This window comes from Erpetoichthys calabaricus, chromosome 1 (assembly GCF_900747795.2).
Source record: "Erpetoichthys calabaricus chromosome 1, fErpCal1.3, whole genome shotgun sequence".
Lineage (NCBI taxonomy): Eukaryota > Metazoa > Chordata > Cladistia > Polypteriformes > Polypteridae > Erpetoichthys > Erpetoichthys calabaricus.
Genome location: NC_041394.2, coordinates 41,106,807 through 41,128,719, shown reverse-complemented (window position 1 = coordinate 41,128,719; position 21,913 = coordinate 41,106,807). Strand labels below are relative to the sequence as shown.

The 21,913-nt window shown below is 39.1% G+C and overlaps 1 protein-coding gene across 1 annotated transcript in view; it reads right to left on the bottom strand.

Annotated features, from left to right (window-relative positions):
• LOC114649106 (protein transport protein Sec24C-like) overlaps positions 1 to 21,913 on the bottom strand; it is a 63,418-nt gene that overhangs the window by 24,000 nt on the left and 17,505 nt on the right. The window contains exons 6-10 of the mRNA XM_028798544.2: positions 21,647 to 21,774; positions 17,461 to 17,599; positions 10,725 to 10,858; positions 9,296 to 9,411; positions 790 to 981 (exon numbers count right to left, since the gene is read on the bottom strand). Coding sequence (XP_028654377.2) covers positions 790 to 981; positions 9,296 to 9,411; positions 10,725 to 10,858; positions 17,461 to 17,599; positions 21,647 to 21,774 — 709 coding nt within the window. The remainder of the gene's footprint in view (positions 1 to 789; positions 982 to 9,295; positions 9,412 to 10,724; positions 10,859 to 17,460; positions 17,600 to 21,646; positions 21,775 to 21,913) is intronic.

The following is a 21,913-nucleotide window of genomic DNA, read 5'->3' as shown; positions in this document are numbered from 1 at the left end:
TTTGTTCTTGCTTTCAGGACACAAGATACCTGCTGTCTCTACCATGCACTCTTTGAGAAACTCCCCTTCGGAGAAAGGCTTGCTGGTCTTTGCTAATTTGAATGCCAGCACATAACTTACCATCTTGCTTGATTCTTGGATGGCAGTTTGTGGGATAAAGGTGTTTTGCTGAGCCTGCAAACTAGCTGCTAACCTCTGAGCAGCAGCCGTCCGTTCTTGCGTTGACTGGTTGTTAGCATAATTAGCGTGCTTGGTGGAAAAGTGACAGCAGATGTTGTATTCCTTTAAAACCGCAACGGTTTCTTGGTAAATAAGACATACAGCCTTTGACCGGACTTCAGTGAAAAAGTATTTAGTTGTCTATTCCTTATTAAACACTCGGCACTCACTGCCGATTTTTCTTTTCTTTGGCCCACTCATTGTTGCAGATGAGTTCAGAGCAGTAGCAGAGTAATAACAGAGAGTAACCCGGGCTCTGCAAAATCAAGTCAATGTATCACTGTGCCTAATGCGCCACCTGGTGGAACGCCAGGCATTACAGGACAAGGTCAAATGAATGCAGTCACAATTATGATATGATTTGATTTGGGCAATTTTGTACCAGTCTTCAGCAGGCCGGATTAAAAAGACCAATGGGCCGGATGTGGCCTGCGGGCCGTAGTTTGCCCACCCCTAAACTAGACCAATCACTTCTTTCATTGGTTTTCTTGTGGCTAATAAATTATGAATCACTCAAAATCAGAAAGATATTTTACATGGCAGAGAAACTGACATCTGAGAGGGGCCTACCTGTTAATAGCATCTCGACATTTGTCGAGATGTACCAGCAACCCTTCCACCAGGGGCAGCTCCAGGTCTTCAAGATCACTGATCACCAGCATGTGTGGCTGGTACTGGCTCGGGTTGAGGCTGTACAAGTGAAGAGCTCTGTCATAGGTCACAAACCCCACCCTCACTGCAGAATCTTCCGTTCCAGCATCCCTTAGGGGAATCAGGAAAAGAGAATCCATGACATCTCTGGTAGGCAAAGTTTGACTTATGAGCAGGTTTGTATTTCAATTGCCACCTCAGTATTTTCAAAACCACATATATATCACATGAGGATCCTCCTTGCTTTTGTGCTCCACTGTTTGCCTAATCAGGAGAGAACATCATATTAGACTTTCTTTAAGCAATGGTAGCGTTGAGTAAGAGAACTAATCAGATAGCATAAATGGCTAACAATTACACTGCATGTTGCACTCATACTGTATCTCAGTCTGTATTGGACACATTTCTTTACCTCTTCCTCTCACATCCTAAAGATGTATTCATCAGATGAGACTTTACATTTGCCCAGCCTGAGTGTACCCTGCAATTAACTGGTGCCCTTTGTGTGATTGATGTCTATTTTCTTACTGTGTACCAGATGATGCTGGGATATTTGACTCCTCGAATCCCTAAAAATTAATTTAGTGGATGGATGAATGGACATGTGATCACATGATACAATATTAGCATATGAAAATAGGAAGGAAAGAATGTTGTGGTGTCATTGGACTGTCTCCTACTGCTTCTTCAAACAATACTGGAAATGATAAGTAACTTTGCAGAGTACGGAGAAACCTGAGATTCCTACATAAAGGCTCCTGCAGATTTAAAATTTTGCTTTCTCCTGGGACAGCAAGGTGGTGCAACCAATTCATGGATCCAGTATTCTGGATTTGAATCATGTGCCCAGTTGATGTTTGTAAGGAATTTACATGTTCTCCCTGACTTTATATGGGTTTTTCTTCCAGCACTCTAGTCTTTGTACCCTCATTACATTAAAGGGCAATTCCAAATTGACACTTGTGTGAATGTCACTGGCTCTGTGTGTGTATGTGTGTGTGTAATTGGTCCCTGCGACAGACTGGCATCCTTTCCTGCCTTGTGTCTAGTGCTGCTTTTTGTTATGATCAGGCAGGGTTTTAAAATTTTTCATGTTTCTCTTTGTTTGTATCTCATTTAGGGTATTATTTTTAATAACATAGATTTTGCTCTTTATTTTTACTTTTGGTTTTGATCTGAATGAGTTACATTATTTTCTCATCTTGATTTTATTTCCCTATTGTATTTTCTAATATGGGAGCCACAGTTTTGACATCCATTTGTTTGCAATTCCAACTGGAAAGGATGAGAATGACTGAAAGTACATGATATATGAGCATTGTGCACTTTCTGGTTGTCCAAGATTGCGGATATTCAAAAATCTTTTAGCGTGCCTTTGCGACTTCGTTTTCTGGCTTTAGATCTTTTGCTTGTGACTTTCTGACAATGATTTAATTTAGTGTTTTGCTTTTGTCAACTCAATTTATTTATTTTTCAATGCAGACATTTGGTTTGTTTTTCGAAAATGGATCCGTCTCCTGCACTCTTCATCTTTAAGCCTGTCATGTTTCCTCTTTGGTAGAACACCAGCTTCGACTACATCTCCTCGTGACTTTTAATTAGAATAAATGGTTTTTAGATTTTTTTTCATTTGTTACCAAGGCACTTCGTATGACATTCTATACATGACGTGGAACTGGGAGGAGGTTCATCTGACTCCTCTATTCTTCATTGAGAACACGAGGGCACAATTGAAAACTTGTTAAGTGTAAATTCCAATGTTAGAAAGTTTTTTTTTTCTTTTCACACAAAGAACCATAGACACTTCCAATAAATTATCAGGCAACATGGTAAAGAGTAGGACTTTAGGGACCTGCAAAACTCCACTAGATGTTATTTTGGAGAGCCTAGGTGATTGATGGGCTGAATGGCCTGTTCTCATCAACATTTTTCTAATATACTGTACATATAATGTAACTATACATGGAGGAACAAACAAAAGTTTAAAAATAAAAATGTATAGTAATGCAAATTCTAACCCAACGTTTACATTTAAAAGGAGTAATACATTAAAAACAGCTTGCTTTAATGTTAGAAGTATCAAAAATAAGGCAAGTGAGTTGGAGTTATATGTAAAAGAGCATAATGATATTATAGCAATAATGGAAACCTGGCTAAATAACAAAGACAGGGATGAGTATAACATTGAGGGATACACATTTTTAGGAAGGATAGACAGAACAGTAAAGGAGGTGTGAATGCTGTTTATTTCAAACAAAACTTAAATGCAAGTTATCTTCAGTTGAATGATGAATCCCATCTTAGTGAGAACATGTGGAAAGCAATAGGGAAATAGGCCTTATTTTAGGAATATGTTATAGACTACTCAATGCAGACAATAATTGCAACACATGTCTTTTTTGATAGTATTAAAAAGGCAAGTTTACAGGCTAGTGAGTACAAATATAAACCCTTGACACATATTTTTAGGAAGTCACTGCACACTGGGGAGATTCTGAAGGACTGGAAAATGGCAAATATTATCCCATTATATAAAAAGGATGACCGGGCAGATCCAAGCAACTATAGGCCAGTAAGCTTAATGTGCATCACAGGAAAATTAATGGAAGGAATTATTATTATTATTTGTGAATTTCCCCTTGGGATTAATAAAGTATCTATCTATCTATCTATCTATCTATCTATCTATCTATCTATCTATCTATCTATCTATCTATCTATCTATCTATCTATCTATCTATCTATCTATCTATCTATCTATCTATCTATTAAGGATGAGATTGAGCAGCGCACGGCAAGAACAGGAGTTATTCTGAACAGTCAGCATGGGTTCAGAAAAGGGAGGTCATGTTTTACTAACATGCTGGAATTCTATGAGGAAGCAACAAAAGGATACGATCAAAGTGGAGCTTATGATATTATTTATGTTGACTTTCAGAAAGCATTTAATAAGGTGCCACATGAGAGGTTGGGCATCAAACTAAAAGAAGTGGGAGCAGAATTGGCTCAGGCACAAGAAGCAGAGGAACCTTATCAGAATTGGCTGATGTAAAGAGTGATGTTACACAGGGGTCAGTGCTAGGGCCGCTGCTATTTTTAATATATATTATGATGCTTATGAACTCTTTTGGGACAACCCAATGGGACAATGCACCAAACAGTGATTGCTGCTTCTGTGGAGGACTGCTTGTCCATCACTGAGGCCACCACAGGTTTGCAGCGTCACAGCATTGCGCCGCAGAAAAAACTACGAGCAGATTGAGATTGCGCTATAAGCACCTGTCGCTGATGGGTCATGCAAGGAACATTATAAATACAGGGAACAGTATCACCTGGTCACAAACCTGGTCACGACCCTGCCAATTTGCTGTGTCTGTGTTTAGGAGAGTGGTAGATCCCACAAAAATAAATAACTGTGCTGTTTCTGTTGAATGAAGCTAGTTTTGCCAAAGGACTGAGACTCATCCTTATTTTTGGGGTGCAAGACAGAGACTCACACGGCACAATATAAATGATTTGGATAGGAATATAAGTAACAAGCTGGTTAAGTTTGCCATTCATACCAAGATAGGTGGATTGGCAGATAATCTGGCATCCATTAAATCATTAAAGAAGGACTTGGTTAGCATACAGACTTAGGCAGATTTGTGGGAGATGAGATTTAATGTCAGTAAATGTAAAGTATTACACATAGGAAGTAAAAATGTTAGGGGTTGAATACACAATGGGAGGTCTGAAAATCGAGAATACACATTATTCAGATGCCATTAAGAACTCTAACAGAATGTTAGATTATATAGCACGATGTCTACAGTACAAGTCCAAGGAGGTTCTGCTCAAGCTTTACAATGCACTGGTGAGGCCTCACCTGGAGTACTGTGTGCAGTTTTGGTCTCCAGGCTACAAAAAGGACATAGCAGCACTAGAAAAGGTCCAGAGAAGGGCGACTAGACTGATTCCGGGGCTACAGGGGATGAATTATGAAAAAAGATGAAAAAAGCTGAGCCTATACAGTTTAAGTAAAAGAAGATTAAGAGGTGACATGACTGAGGTGTTTAAAATTATGAAGGAAATTAGTCCAGTGGATCGAGACTGTTATTTTAAAAAGAATTCATCAAGGGGGACAGTTGGAAACTTGTTAAAGGTAAAGTTCACACAAACATTACGAAGTTTTTCTTTACACAGAGAACTATAGACACTTGGAATAAGCTACCAAATAATGTGGTAGACAGTAGGACTTTAGGGACTTTCAAAACTCTTGATTTTTTTTTGTTGAGCTGAATGGTCTGTTCTCATCTAGATAGCTCTAATATTGTAATTTATTTATCTATAGCTGAGCTGAGAGCTCTGGTCATGGAGTATATGTGAGAGGATCTTCTATCAGTATTTTCTTCGGCTTGATTTACCAGTCTGGTCATCATGTAGCTAGGAATGATTTCTTCTGATGTTATCACCCATAGTTGATGTCAAGCATGAATGCTTAGGGGACATCTTCAAGTCTCTGAAAAGGTTGGCAATTCCACCCCAAGTAGAGGAGGGGTGCTATCATTAACATTATCTCCTTTTCAACCACACTTCAGAGACTTTCCCACTGGATGACGAGCAACTTAGTTTTTGCTTCCTCTAATGAAGCCCTGCCCCATCTGGATCAGCACTGTAAAGATTAAGAAGTCGCCAGAAGTGGGTATTCATTCAGGACCTGCATCTGAGGAAGATGGTGGTCAGACTCAGAAGTAACTTTTTTTTTGGCAGTACAAAGCTGTATTTTTGCACCTACATGTAGACTTTTTTTCACCTTTTTCCAACTTCACAATTAAACAGGGTTAGTGGCTGGTACCAATACTATGTGTAGGATTACTCTGATTACAGTATAACTAGAAGACGTTTTCAGTATGTATTGGTATGTCTATCTTGTAAACATGATGTGTTTTCTCTGTCCTTTTATTGACTGCTGACCTCACTACTCTGTTTGAAGGCCACCTGGAAGGAATTCCCAATGATATTTATTTCATTTTCAGCATAGTGTAGGTTTGTGCTATTGCTGAAATGCAACCGAGAAAGCGATTCTTCTGCCAGTTCCATCTGTTACTGGACTTGGTGCTGGGGTTAAAATGTAACTATATAGTGTCACCTACATTTTTGTCACACCCTACTTAGGTGATAATTCCAGTAAAGATGTAACTGGAGGAACTTCCCTATGTTACTTATCATTCATTCATTATCATTCATTTTAGCTAATGTGTGACAATCACAGGTTGCCATTCTTTTCAGTTTCAGTCAGAGCCGCCCCTCCCTATACACACATCACATGCTGCTCGTGGGGCCCATGATCAAATGATCAATGGAGATGTGCCTAATGATATTATTACTGCTTTATGAATTATCAAATTAACATCAATGACAAGTCACCTGTTGTGATAATTTTCCATTAATAACCAGAGAGATCGCTTCATGTCAACACCAGTCAGAAACACAGAAAAGAAAAAAATGAAAGCATGAAGAAGCAACTTATGCTGCATTTGCAAGTGTGTTTTAGAAACCTAAATTTGTCCAACTTCCAGTAAGATAGCTAATGTTACATCAAGTGGCACTAAACTAAAGTTAGTGGTTTACTGGAGTAATAATGAAGTAACAATAGCATTATGAGTAATAATTTTGACATCAGGTGTTTAACAGATATTATCTGATATTACAGTGCTTAGCTGACAAAACCTCTACACGTTGTTCAAGGCTGCTAACATTAGCTGACATATGAGTGATGTTGTATTGAATATGTTTGTAAATTTCACCAACACACAGGCTCATCTTACTTACTAGTTCATAATTAGTGGAATTGTAGAAAAGCACCATTTGAGCATCTTTGACATACAAAAAGAACAATCAGCTTTGATGAACTTCAGCTGTTGGTTAATTTTATTGGTAGCTAACCTTACTTATTAGTTAACTAGGGGGCTTTGCCCCCTGGTTGCTTCGCTGGCCAACCCCCTTGCGGGACCTACGCACTACTCATTTCCTGAATCTGTCGTTTGCGACAAATCATACTGTGCTTTTGAATAAACATGAATATCAACTCTATCTTTGAAATCTCTGTCTTTCAAAACTATTATCGCTGACAATTCGTCACATGTTGGTTTATTATATATGCAGACGTGATCTTTCAGATTCATATAGAAATCCAAGAAAACTTCTTTGTCCGTGTTTTTCAGATAAATTTCATGTAAAGTGCGATACTTTTGGACGTATGGATTTGTATCCATTATTGGCTGTAGAATTTCTAATACTTCCGTTATCATTTAACTCTTTTGATTCTATGTTACATCACTTCTCCGTGATCATAAATATAAACCTAATTGAATTGTGGATTCTTTGAAATTAAACTTGTAGTAGCTCTGTCATATCACCTACGTCCATATATTTGGTCTCTTTTCGCTGTTCCATTATTTTACCGAGTAATAATTTCCGTGTGTGAGTGCTAATGCGATCTTTACTATCAGTTTTTCAAGAGTTTCGAATTTTAGTACTTTCATAATCTCTAACCTGCTCTGCATGTGTATCGTGCCAACGTTTTTGAAACTCTTTACGACATTCTACTTTGTCTTCTACTCTTTGTCTTTTCTTCTTTTACTGTTTGGCTTTTATTTCCACCCCTGCTTGAACATGTAAGGTTTTCAATTCTTCTTTTGGCACAAAGTGTTGTCTCACGGTATGTGAAATTATCTCTCAGAAAAAGTCTCGTCTCATCCCAAGATTTTTTTATATAACAGAGAGATGTGTTATTGCTATCTGTTGTCATTAGAAGGACAAAACGAAGTTTAGATATATAATAGTGCAGGCAATCAATTTTCATGTTTATTTCTTAATATCAAAATATTCAGCTTCATTTTGACCCTTGTGACCTGTAAGGGGTGCATCTGTACCCTTATACACCCAGACACAAGCATGTCACACATTCAAGGAAAGATAGTTATATTAAACAAAATACCTTTTACAGGTTTTTATCACTTGGTAAATCAGTTACAATTCCTTTTCTTTCCTTTTTCACCTCCACTCTCCTCTGAGCAAGCCTTCTCAGGACTCTGACCCTCAGATGAGGAAGAGCATCTACTTTTCAACTTGATCACTGGAGTACCTCTGGTGCAAAAGCTGGAAGCACTCCAGGGTCCACGGGAACCTTTCTGCAACAGGGAAGCCTGGCCCCTGCAGCTCTCCCTAGCAGCACCCGAGAACCCCAACAGGGCTGCCCAGCAAAACTGCTACTTCCATGTAGACCTGTGGGTGCCCAACAGGAGTCATACCAGAGTGATAACACCACCCAGTATACTAGGAGGACACACAGCAGTCTACCTCTATCCGTCCCTTATAATGGCCACAAAATGTACCACTAACCAACCTGTTTGGGAAGACAGCTTCCTGGCTGGGTAAAGAACCATCCACCCCAGCCAAGGTGCCAGCCAACTAGTGTTTCTATACATGTACATGCTGCAATAAATAACTTTATTAAGCATGTTCAGTAGTAGTATTAGTAGTTGTTATTTTATTACTATTATTTTTACTATTAGTATTTATTTATTATTAGAAATCATAGTAGATAGATAGATAGATAGATAGATAGATAGATAGATAGATAGATAGATAGATAGATAGATAGATAGATAGATAGATAGATAGATAGATAGATAGATAGATAGATAGATAGATAGATAGATAGATAGATAGATAGATAGATACTTTGTAGTATTACTATGTAACAAATATCAACAGCACATCAATACCGTTGACCATTATTATTATTATTACTAACTAGCCATGCCCCGAGGCTGCACCCACGTAGTAGTGAAACAGGACAGTGAGGAGGACCTTGCCTGGCTCCCCACTCCTGACGTCACACTTCCGCCTCGACTTGGCCCGCAGCCTCTGTCTCAGATTAGTGTGATTATATATATCGCTCCTGCAAGCAATCTATCAGGTCAACTATGGGATCATTCTTAGTGTGATGAGAGAAGTCGCAAAATCAACTGGAATGTTCAAGCAACTTATAGAAAAAAACCCGATCTAAATCTGTTAAGTAGTTCTCTCGTTCGCTTAAAAATTACAGTTACATTTGTGATGTGTGCATCTTTGCTTATTTATTATTTATATTGTTCAAATTAAAGCTGTTTGTTATAAGAGACACTAAATCAATGGATTCAGGGAAAGGTAAGTTGGGGTCCCAAAAAGATTTTGCTTAGGGCCCTAGTTTGGCTAGGTGCGGCACTGCTTTTGGCTCTTTTGACATAGCTGATCTTCTAGCACTACAGTGAGTTACTTCTACAGTTACCACAAACAGTTAAACCTTTTGCAGTGGATCAGTTATAGAAGGGACACCATTTACTACTCAATACAATGAGCACAGAAATGGACACCTAACTTTCCAAAGCAATGGTACCTCGGTAACATGTCCAGTATTGACCTGAGCTCCTGGCATATTCGGTAAACCGTCCCATCTCTGATTGGCTTCAGTGAAACATCGATCATAAAAATAAAAGCAGGTGTGCCAAAATTCTGTCAAAAAAAAAAAACACATATTTTAGGGAAGGACGGCATTTTAATTTGATGCAATTACTCTCTTTCAACTACCTTGTGATACAGCATGTTTGTAATTATTTTTATCAATAAGAATTTATTAAAAGATAATATAAAAAAAATATTAATCTTTGAAAATATTTCTATTTTATATAAACAACAATTATTCAAATAATATAATGGCAGCCTCTTGGCTATCAAAGCAATACATGAACAGGTAAATCAAGATGAAACTATTACAGTCCCACAGCCAACCTGTTCTTTCTCCAAAAATCCCAAATATTCTTGTCCTGCTGTGCAGGAAGATAACAGAAAAAACTTCAGACCGGTCAAAATACAAATATACAAAGACAAGTAAATCAAAAGGATCACATCAAACATGGCAATGAATAACAAAAAAGAATAAAAATTTTAAAAACTTCAATCAGATAAAAAGGTCATTCATTCGGTAATATAAAATATCTACAAGCAGACAAAAAATGCTGTAATGGAGACATTGTTAATCCTAACAGATGAGCCAGGTTGTTAAGTCTATTTGTACCCCATTATGAATTGTTCTGGGGACTTGAAGCTCAAAAAAATACCTAAAAATATATTGTCAGTTAATTAGCAGAAACAATATCTTTTGAAATAAGTTAAAAGGATAACTCAGAGGTACCTGGAAATCAGCAAATGGGGAGCACACAGCATTTACATTTAGTAAGACCTGGTAGAGGGTAGATGAGACTTCTACCAAAAAGTGTCAAGGGGCATCACCAAAACATGTGCTCAAAAGTACCCAGTGCACCAGTGACCTAATTGGGCTTCATGGCAAAGCATTTTCAAAGTTTAAGATAAAACCTATGAAGCCATGGAAAGTAGTAACTGAGGTTTCCTGAACATAATAAATACGGTATTCCAACAGATGACTGGCTGTGGGCTTCTGCTTCCACATAGTAAGACAAACACTTTGTTCTCACTAATGCTGATAAGCTCAGCTTTAATTATTCTTGCTGTCCACACTTGAACATGTGTTGACTGAGTTACTCATAAAGGGACCTAAGTGGGACCTTCACAAATGGACCCACCAGTCTTCTTTTTGGCTCCCCACTCAGTGCCTCCAGTTCAATTTGCTATGTTCCACAATTGTACTTCCAAAAAAGAATATGAATTTATGACTTTCTTAAACCAAATGTGCCAATAAAATCTATGCTTGGGTTCAGCACTAAATCAGGCCACAGACTGAATTGGTTATCACTATGCAGAATAACATTCTCTCATCTTCCTCACTTGGTTTCTTTGAGATACATTACCCCAGAAAATGAGTTCAACTGTCTATTAGAAGGGGATTCCAAGAACTCATAAGACCCATGACAGAGCTCTGGCCGAATCTGTGCATCCACACGTTTTCCACTTTTGTCCAGATGTTTGTAATACTGCCATGGAACTACAGAAATACCAAACAGAAAGTTGAGACACTCAGAGAATAACTGTAGAGTGTGTGCTTTATGTCTTTTTTGAAAAGTACATTTTATGTTTCTATTTTTACTACTAATTTAACATTCTATCACAGTCCCTTTATTCCCACTAGGTACAATCTTGATTTTTCTGATTCCAGAACAGTGACCAGCAGAGGACACCATTGAGCACATAATGAAGCAGTGCTATCTTGTTATAGAATGGTTCACCTACCAAGCATCCTGGACCAAGTCTACATGAAATCCAATGTAACAGTAACACTCAAGACCAGCAGAAAACAGAATGATACAGACAGACTGACTCTAGATGTTTCCTTATCTAACAAGGAGGCATCACTTGCACTTCAATTCCAAGAAACATGCCAGATGCATTTTTGTGCACTGTTACTCTTGTTACTCTTCATGTAAGGAGCAGATGGAAAGAGTACTTTGAGAGGCTGATGAATGAAGAGTACGAGACAGAGAAGAGGTTGGATGATGTGGAGATAGTGAATCAGGAAGTGCAACAGATTAGCAAGGAGGAAGTAAGGACAGCTATGAAGAGGATGAAAAGTGGAAAGGCCGTTGGTCTAGATGCCATACCTATGGAAGCATAGAGGTGTTTAGGAGAGATGGCAGTGGAGATTTTAACCAGATTTTTTAATGGAATCTTGGAAAGTGAGAGGATGCCTGAGGAGTGGAGAAGAAGTGTACTGGTGCCGATATTTAAGAATAAGGGGGATGTGCAGGACTGCAGTAACTACAGGGGAATAAAATTGATGAGCCACAGCATACATTATGGGAAAGAGTAGTGGAAGCTAGGTTAAGAAGTGAGGTGATGATTAGTGAGCAGCAGTATGATTTCATGCCAAGAAAGAGCACCACAGATGCAATGTTTGCTCTGAGGATGTTGATGGAGAGATTTAGAGAAGGCCAGAAGGAGTTGCATTGTGTCTTTGTGGACCTGAAGAAAGCACATGGCAGGGTGCCTCGAGAGGAGCTGTGGTATTGTATGAGGAAGTCGGGAGTGCCAGAGAAGTATGTAAGAGTGGTACAGAATATGTACGAGGGAAGTGTGACAGTGGTGAGGTCTGCGGTAGGAGTGACAGATGCATTCAAGGTAGAGGTGGGATTACATCAGGGATCGGCTCTGAGCCCTTTCTTATTTGCAATGGTGATGGACAGGTTGACAGACGAGATTAGACAGGAGTCCCCATGGACTATGATGTTTGCTGATGACATTGTGATCTGTAGCGATAGTAGGGAGCAGGTTGAGGAGACCCTGGAGAGGTGGAGATATGCTCTAGAGAGGAGAGGAATGAAGGTCAGTAGGAACAAGACAGAATACATGTGTGTAAATGAGAGGGAGGTCAGTGGAATGGTGAGGATGTAGGGAGTAGAGAAGGTGAAGGTGGATGAGTTTAAATACTTGGGATCAACAGTACAGAGTAATGGGGATTGTGGAAGAGAGGTGAAAAAGAGAGTGCAGGCAGGATGGAATGGGTGGAGAAGAGTGTCAGGAGTGACAGACGGGTATCAGCAAGAGTGAAAGGGAAGGTCTACAGGACGGTAGTGAGACCAGCTATGTTACATGGATTGGAGACGGTGGTACTGACCAGAAAGCAGGAGACAGAACTGGAGATAGCAGAGTTAAAGATGCTAAGATTTGCATTGGGTGTGACAAGGATGGATAGGATTAGAAATGAGTACATTAGAGGGTCAGCTCAAGTTGGACGGTTGGGAGACAAAGTCAGAGAGGCGAGATTGCTTTGGTTTGGACATGTGCAGACGAGAGATGCTGAGTATATTGGGAGAAGGATGCTAAGGATAGAGCTGCCAGGGAAGAGGAAAAGAGGAAGGCTTAGGAGAAGGTTTATGTATGTGGTGAGAGAGGACATGCAGGTGATGAGTGTAACAGAACAAGATGCAGAACAGAAAGATATGATCCGCTGTGGCGTCCCCTAACGGGAGCAGCTGAAAGAAGAAGAAGTTGTACCATGTTAGTCATAGATTGATACAGGAGAAAGTAAGGTGAAATTACACCTTTTATTGGCCAATTAAATAGATTACAAATGCAAGCTTTCGAGACAGCTAAGGCCCCTTCATCAGACAAGGTGTAACAAATAATAATAATAATAATAATAATAAATTTTATTTATATGGCACCTTTCCCATGCTCAAGGCACTTCACAGAGTTTAAGAATGAACAGAAGGGTATACAGTATATAGCATTGTACTAAACCAAATTAATAAATAAAGAAGAGTAAGACAGTAATTCAAAAAAAGCCTAACAGACAACATAATTGATGGTCTCGCACACACATACAGGTTACATGAGCATCTTGACATAGAGGCAAACTGAAAGAAGGGGAATAAAGTCAACAGAACAGATGAGTTTTGAGTTGTTTTTTAAAAGAATTCATGGAGTCAGCTGACCTGATTAATTTCGGCAGGTCATTCCAGAGTCTGGGTGCTATACAGATGAAGGCCCTGTCACCCTCTGAGTGTAGATTAGTGTGGGGCACAACAAGATTGCCAGAATCAGAGGACCTTAGTGGGCAAGCAGGCACATAGTGATGGAGAAGGTCACTGATGTAGTTTGGCGCAATGGCATTTTAAGGCTTTGCAGGTTATTAGTAGAATTTTATATTCAATTCTGTAAGACACAGGAAGCCAGTGAAGACGGAGCAGGATGGGTGTGATGTGCTCGCTGTTGCTGGTTCGAGTAAGGACTCTTGCAGCCGAGTTTCGAATAAGCTGGAGCTGTAATATAAGATTAGAAGGGGCACCTGCCAGCAGAGAGTTACAATAATCGATGCGGGATGTGATAAAAGCATGGACAAGTTTCTCAGCATTAGAAAAGGAGAGAAAGAAGCGAACACGGGATATGTTACAGAGGTGAATGTAAGAATGTTTCTTAATGTGATTTATGTGGGAATCAAAAATGACACCAAGATTCTTTGCAGTAGAGGCAGGTCTGATGAGATCACCACCAAGACTGACTGAAAAGGAGCTCATTTTCTTAAGTTGCACTTTAGTGCCAATTTGCAGGAGTTCAGTTTTGTTGCAATTTAAATTTAAAGAGTTCTGCTCCATCCAGGTTTTAACTTCACTGAGGCAAGATGTGAGCTGAGAAACCTCTGATGAAGTTCCACTTCCACATTGAATTAGTGTTGAGTATCATCTGCATAAAATGATAACCCAGTCAAAAGCTACGAATAATATGGCCAAGGGGAAGCATATAAATACAGAAAAGCAGAGGACAGAGGACAGAGCCCTGTGGAACTCCTTGTATGACTAGTGCTGTGATGGACCTGCTGTTGCCAAGACTAACAAACTCTTGCCTATGAGTCAGATAGGACTTGAACCACTGGAGGGCAGTGCCAGAGATACCCAGCATGTTCTCTATTCTGGACAGTTGAATATCATGTCTGACAGTGTCAAATGCTTCACTGAGGTCTAATAGAATTAATAGAATTAATATGCTGGTTTGTCCAGAGTCTGCTGCCATAAGCAAATCATTGGTTACCCGTAGCAGAGCAGTTTCACAGCTGTGCTGCGCCCTGAAACCAGACTGAAAGGGTTCCATCAAATTATTAGAGGTTAAGTAGTTGGTGAGCTGGGAGGCTACAACACGCTCAAGAACTTTTGACAGAAAAGGTAAGTGGAAAATAGGCCGAAAATTGATAAGATTGTCAGCATTAAGACCAGACTTTTTTAACATTGGGGTTACAGAAGCGATTTTAAAAGTGAGAGGCACAAAGCCAGTGTCAAGGGATGAGTTTATCGGGATTATGGCATGAAGGCAGGATTTATGTAGTGTGGTGGGGATGAGGTCCAGTAGATAAGTAGTCAGTCTCATCTTACAAAGCAGGTTATTAACAAATGCAGATGTGACTGGTGAGAACTTAGAGAAGGAACAGGGAAAGATATAAACAGATGATGTATTTATGTTAGATGAATTATTTAGATCTTTAATTTTGTTACGGAAAAAGTGGAGGAATTTCTCACAGACTTCAGTAGAAGAGGTAGTTGGGCCAGATGCGGGTTCGAGTAGTTTATTAACTACAGAGAACAGAACCCTTGGGTTATCGTGGCCACTTTCTATTATTCTGCCGTAATGGGTGTTCTTGGCAGCAGTTAGTGCTTCTCTGTAAGCTCTTTGGTGGTCAGAGAATGCCTGGATGTACACGGTGAGGCCAGTCTTACATGACATTCTCTCAAAGCGTCAGCCAGCTGCTTTCATAGAGTCTGAATTATACCAAGGAGCTGAACACTGACAATCAATTGGGATTCTTTTTATGTTTAAATCCACTCTGATAATTACTACAAGTCCTCTGCCTTGTCTTGAGCTACGAGGCTCTGTGAGGAAAGTGTAACCAGGTGGTGTCGCCTCCATGAGAGACGTAAATTCATTCAGTTTTTGCCAAGTCTCCGTTAAACACAGCATATCAAGTTTGGTGTCAATGATGAATTCTGACAGCACCAATGCTTTGCCATTAAGATTTCTCAAATTAAACAATGCAATATTAGTTGATGAGACTTCTTTTAGTACAGAGCCGTGACCAGAGTTTATTTTCACATACTGTAAATTTGGCACACTGACACTTCTATTTCCAGGGCCATGAGTAGGACGGCGTATTCCTGAGCAGACCCGCGATGTACATATTTTAGGTGCCGCAAAATCCCAGTGTCTTTTAGGATATTCCTGTCAGACCATTTGCTCTGGACAAACTGTTTAATATGAAGGAGTTTGTCACGAGAGTATTTTAGCATGATACTGAGCTATACCTATCTGATAGTGGAGAAGCAGCACAGCACAGCGGAGCCGGTGAGACAGGCGGGTGGAACAGATGAGCGGAAATAACAAAGCAGCCACAAACAAGTAACGCTGGGTATTCAAGGAGTGATCACCCACAAGCCACAAGCCAGCTGGGTGTGAACATCAGATCAGTTCTTAGTCATAAAGCACAATAAAATGAATCGAGAGCAAACCAGCATAGCAACTATAATCAAGGAGACAGATCATCCCAGGCTCCTAGATCGCCAAGGTACAAAGAAATGTTTGTAGGTCTCGTCCCATGATCCACAGATTCAGTTGTTGCCAGTCAAGGTAAAGTCCATAAAGTCCGGAAAAATTAATCAAAATCTATACAATTCGAGTCAGCTGCATCCACGTACTATATGTACAATAAAGAAATAAAACAAGCGGAAAAAAGTGCAGGATTAAGGTGAATTTTTACGAAAAGTGTTGTTAACAGGGAGGAGCGGCAACAGCATGCCTGCGCCAGTGTCCCCTCCTCTGTACAGAGTCAAAGAAACAAAGAAACTGAAAAATACTCTAGCTTATATTGGGACAACAAAGTGATTTTCTTCTTTCATCTTAACAACCTTTTTGTTCAAATGTTAGCAACATTAATAAACCTTAGATGAATTAACCCTGAAAGAAGAGAACAATGAACTAATAAAATGTAGAGCTAAGATAATCATCACTAGAGAAAGTCCTGTAAGGTTTTTTTTGAAGTGCATTGTCTGTAAGATAGGCCACTTATGTAGTCAGCTGGTCAATCAGTCTGTTAGTCCCCTTATTTATTTATTTTTTGTTATTTCAATAAATTAAATAGCCTTCTTATACAACCCTGTAATACTGAAGTTTTAAATTTAAGCTCATATATGAATGTTCAGAGAATTTGTTTTATGAACATGGAAACAATGCTAGGTCTACATAGCCTAAACATGTTAAACAGGTCCAGCTATTTTTTTTTTATTCAGGTAACTGTCATGTGATGTTTTCCATACATATCTATCTATCTATCTATCTATCTATCTATCTATCTATCTATCTATCTATCTATCTATCTATCTATCTATCTATCTATCTATCTATCTATCTATCTATCTATCTATCTATCTATCTATCTATCTATCTATCTAGTATATGGCGGAGTGGTTGCCCACCAAGGGTGGGGTGGTGGATCTGTGGCTAAGGATCTGCACTGGTATCTGAAAGGTTGCCAGTTCAGTTCCAGTTACTGCCAAAAGCTATCTTACTCTGCAGGGCCCTTGAGCAAGGCTCTTAACCTGAAAATTGCTCCGGGATGCTGTACAGAGTACAATGGCTGATTCTGTGCTCTGACCCTTAAAAGGTGACGTGAAAAGACAATTTTCCCTCTAGGATTAATAAATTCTATCAAAAAAAATATCATGCTTCGTTCCTTTTGCTCAGTTCATTCTTGTGTTGACTTTATTTTTGCACTGTGAGATGGTGTTTTATTGTGCATTACCTGAAAGGTGTTATATAAAATAAACAATTCTGAATAAATTTACAAGAGCCATCCTGACTGCTATAAACAAAAAATGTTTCTGCTGTCCACCGGCTGCACAAGTATATGAGAATGGTCATTGTATTTGCCTTTTGCTGTTTCAGACATTTCTTGATTCACTGCCATTTCACCTTAAACATAAATAAGAGATTGATGTACTGTATTTTTACACTTTCAGAGGATTCTGATTATTTTTCCCAAGCACAATTTTCTAATTTGCTCTTCCTTTCCATTAGCAAAATATTTAAAACTATTAATTTCATACCGACCTTCGGTGATACAGGTGCAAAAGGGGCATCTGAATCTCTGGCCACAATCTTGAAACTCAAAGAATGGGCAGATGACAGCTCCACAATTACTGCAGCACACAGGACCCCATTCTCTGGAGACCAGCAATGCAGGAGGTGCCTGCAGAGGACAGAAAGAGAATCTAAAACAAACATGTCAAGTATATTCAAGCAGCACCTTCATGATGGAAAAAATTAAATGAGTGACTTCATATTATGGGTCTGTGGCAGCATAACTATAGTAGATCCTGGTGGAAGGTAGTACAGATACTACTGAAGTCAACTTGCAAATGTCTTAAATACCTAAAAGAGGATAGAGCTTCTGATAATACAAGGAAAGGAAGTGATCTGGTGCTGGAATTTATCCCGACCCTCTCGGTTAAAGGAATGGAAGCAACTACAGTGGAGTGATGACATCCATCCATCCATCCATCCAAAGCTGATTTGTCTATTTCAGGGTTACTGGAAGCTTACCTAAGCAGGACCAAGCACTACTTTGGAACCAACCCTGGATGGAGAGCCATTCCATTTGGAGAAAAGGGAAAACATTGCCAATTAACCTAATGTGTGTATGGGGCATGGAAGAAAAGGATATCCCAGAGAAAACTCCGAGTGGACAACGGGAGAACATGCAAACACTACTCAAACAGTATTCTGAATCCAAAAATCTAGGTCTATGAGATGCTAACCACTATGCAACCAAACTCACATGGAGAAACAGAAGAAACAGGAAGGTAAAACTTCTTACACAGAGGAATCACCTAGGTTGTCGAATGACTTCTACTCAGATAACAGTAGAATTACCAGATCCTTCCAGAACTAAAACAGGATTGAGATGGTGATTTAAATAAGGATTCATTCTTGTAATTCATTTTTAAAAATATTTTCACATTCTCTGCTATATTGCTGGTGTTAGACTGGACACCTACTGCCTTCACCTGGATTACCACTTGCCATGCATATGACATCTCCACAGCATCAAGTCCACATTGCTACTCAAATTATATACTGTAGACGAAGGCTAAAGAAAAGGCGTATGATGAGTTGTATGAAAGGTTGGACACTAAGGAGGGAGAAAAGGACCTGTACCGATTGGCTAGACAGAGGGACCAAGCTGGGAAAAACGTGCAGCATGTTAGAGTGATAAAGGATAAAGATGGAAACATACTCACAAGCGAGGAGAGTGTGTTGAGCAGATGGAAAGAGTACTCTGAGAGGTTGATGAATGAAGAGAACAAGAGAGAGAAGAGGTTGGATGATGTGGAGATAGTGAATCAGGAAGTGCGACGGATTAGCAAGGAGGAAGTAAGGACAGCAATGAAGAGGATGAAGAATGGAAAGGCCATTGGTCCAGATAACATACCTGTGGAAGCATGGAGGTGTTTAGGAGAGATGGCAGTGGAGTTTTTAACCAGATTGTTTAATGGATCTTTGAAAGTGAAAGGATGCCTGAAGAGTGGAGAAGAAGTGTACTGGTACCGATATTTAAGAATAAGGGGGATGTGAAGGACTGCAGTAACTACAGAGGGATACAATTTACGAGCCACAGAATGAAGTTATGGGAAAGAGTAGTGGAAGCTAGGTTAAGAAGTGAGGTGATGATTAGTGAGCAGCAGTATGGGTTCATGCCAAGAAAGAGCACCACAGATGCGATGTTTGTCCTGAGGGTGTTGATGGAGAAGTATAGAGAAGGCCAGAAGGAGTTGCATTGCGTCTTTGTGGACTTGGAGAAAGCATATGACAGGGTGCCTCGAGAGGAGTTGTGGTATTGTATGAGGAAGTCAGGAGTGGCAGAGAAGTACATAAGAGTTGTACAGGATATGTACGAGGGAAGTGTGACAGTGGTGAGGTCTCAAATTTAAATCAAAACCAGTCAGAAATGTTTGTATCTGTGTCATTGACAGCTAGACTATATGTTACAAAAGCAGAATTTAAATATCTTCTTTCTTATATGGGGATACTGAGCAGGTCATTCTCTGCCTGAGGGCCATATTTAAAACACTTGGAGTATCCCCTGGGTGAGTGTTCGCCACACTGCGAAAAGGAAGCTACTTTGTCAGAGGCATGAACTTCACAATAACAGGACATCTGACTGGTTACAGCTCGTGTCTGTTTTGATTAGAACTGACATGACTGCTAATTAAAAATATTGCACTAATCTACAGCTGACAATGATCTATGTGCAGTAATTTGTAGAGTGTAATGTAGGTATAAATTACTTATTGTAAATGGGATTTAATATATTTTTTTTTTTGTGTGTTATATGGGACAAATACAGATTTTTTTAAGAACAAGTCGGTGAGAAGTCAAGCAAAAATTACACCTTTTATTGGCTAAATAAAAAGATTACAATATGCAAGATTTCGAGCCAACTCAGGCCCCTTCTTCAGGCAGTTTGTAATAGAGAAACTGGAGTTCCCTTTGTTTATATACACACTAGGACAAATAACAACATTGGAAAACCTTTAAGTGGATCCGCTTCAGTGTAAAAAATTAACAGACCTCTCCAGCCTAAGGTTCATTTAGCTGCCAAATTTTAGAAGGAGAGGAGAACAATGTATAGTCAAGATCTTTTGATAAGATAACTGTCCAACAAAGTCTTTTGAAGATTTTGATGAGTTTTCCATACAATGTGGATCTGTAGTCAAGCTGTCAGGGTCAGTCAGAGAGATGTAAACAATCTCTCATATCTGGTCAAGAAACTCTAGGTGCTATATAAATAAAATTTATTATTATTATTATTATTATTATTATTATTATTATTATTATTATTATTAATTCAACGTAGCACATTGCATTTTAATGTTGAAAAGAACTGAATGTGAGATGTTGAGTTGCAGCTTGTGCAACACTTAGGAAATTATTCCCAGTAGGGAACTACTATTTATATGATATAGCACTGTTTTCATCTCAGTATTTTAACAGAGCAACATCCAAGGACGTAAGAGACATCAGGTACCCAAATAAGGAAACATTCAGTCCACCCAGAGACTTTGTAGTCCAGTAGTCTTGGCAAAAAAACACAACCACCCAGCCATCCATTCTACGTGTAATATTTTATTACAGAGCTTGTTGTACTGCTAATCCCTCAGATACCAGGTGAAGTCAAGGAGACTCCTGTTAAGGAAAGAGGGAATTTCGGAATGACAGAGAGAGAAAGAACAATCTAAGCTGTTAGCTCCCCCAAAATCTTATAAAATAACTAAATGACTGCCCTCTCTTTAGGGTCACAAACTAATACTATTATATAGTAGCCAGATCTTTGTAAAGACAGATGAGAGGTTAACCTTTGATCTAGAATTAAAGGGAAATAAGAGGCTATTTTTAAGTAGAAAGACAATAAAATAACATCTGGGATGGCATGATGATGCAATGTTCAAAGCTGTTGCCCCACACCACAGGGTGAATGGTCTGAATTTCGGTCAGGTCACTGTCTCTGCGGTGTTTGTATGTTTTCCCCATACCTGAGTGGATTTTCTCTGGGAATCTCAGTTTACTCCCAACCTACAAACAGCTGCATGTTAAGTTATTTGGTGACTTTAAATTAGGCTAATATGAGTGAGCTAGTTGTGCTACTCATTCAAGACAGGTTGAAATATACATAATCAACGTACAACTCAGCATTAATGTTTGCAGTGCACCATACAATGCATATGTCTCTGTTATATGCCATTGGGTATGGGATTTATAAAAGCAGTATAAATGTTTGTGATGCACCATCTGTTGTAATGACAACTGCAATGAATTTTACTATTAAAGTCTGTGATGGCTGGACACACAGACGGACACACAGACTCTTATCCTTTTATTAAGGTGGATATGGGTATTTGACTATAATGCTCCGCAATGGTACCCTGTTCAGTGTTCCTTTTAAAATACGATTTAATTTATTATGCTTGTATTTGTATATTAATCACATTGTTTTGCTTTTTTAAAATGAGTGGTACATTGAAACATCCTTACAATCTCAGAATGCTTTACTTGTAATATTTGGGTATAAATCTAAAATGAAACACAATGTGCCAGCCTTTGCTAGAAAATTCCGTAGAACACCTAAGAGTTTACATAACTAGCATTGATGTAGTAAAAAATACAAATAGGTGCTCAGGTCCTTCATTTATAAATTGACAGAATGTGAAACTGAACTACAAACTTTGTCTTTGCTTACCTCACCAAAGGGCACTCTTGCAAATGGCTTTATTATGGCAGCCAACGGCAGATGAGCCATTCTGGCTGCTTCAGGGGTGCTGGGAAAGGTGTAAGTTGAGACGCGCATGAAGCGGGGACTGGCATTACCTGGGAAATAAATGAAAGGAACGGTACATTGATGTGAGTAATTATGCCTCCAATAGGTAAAAGAATCAAAGAGAGAAACATACAGCGGAAAAGTAAAAGAAAATACCATCTATAAATATATTCTATGTTACTTGTACTA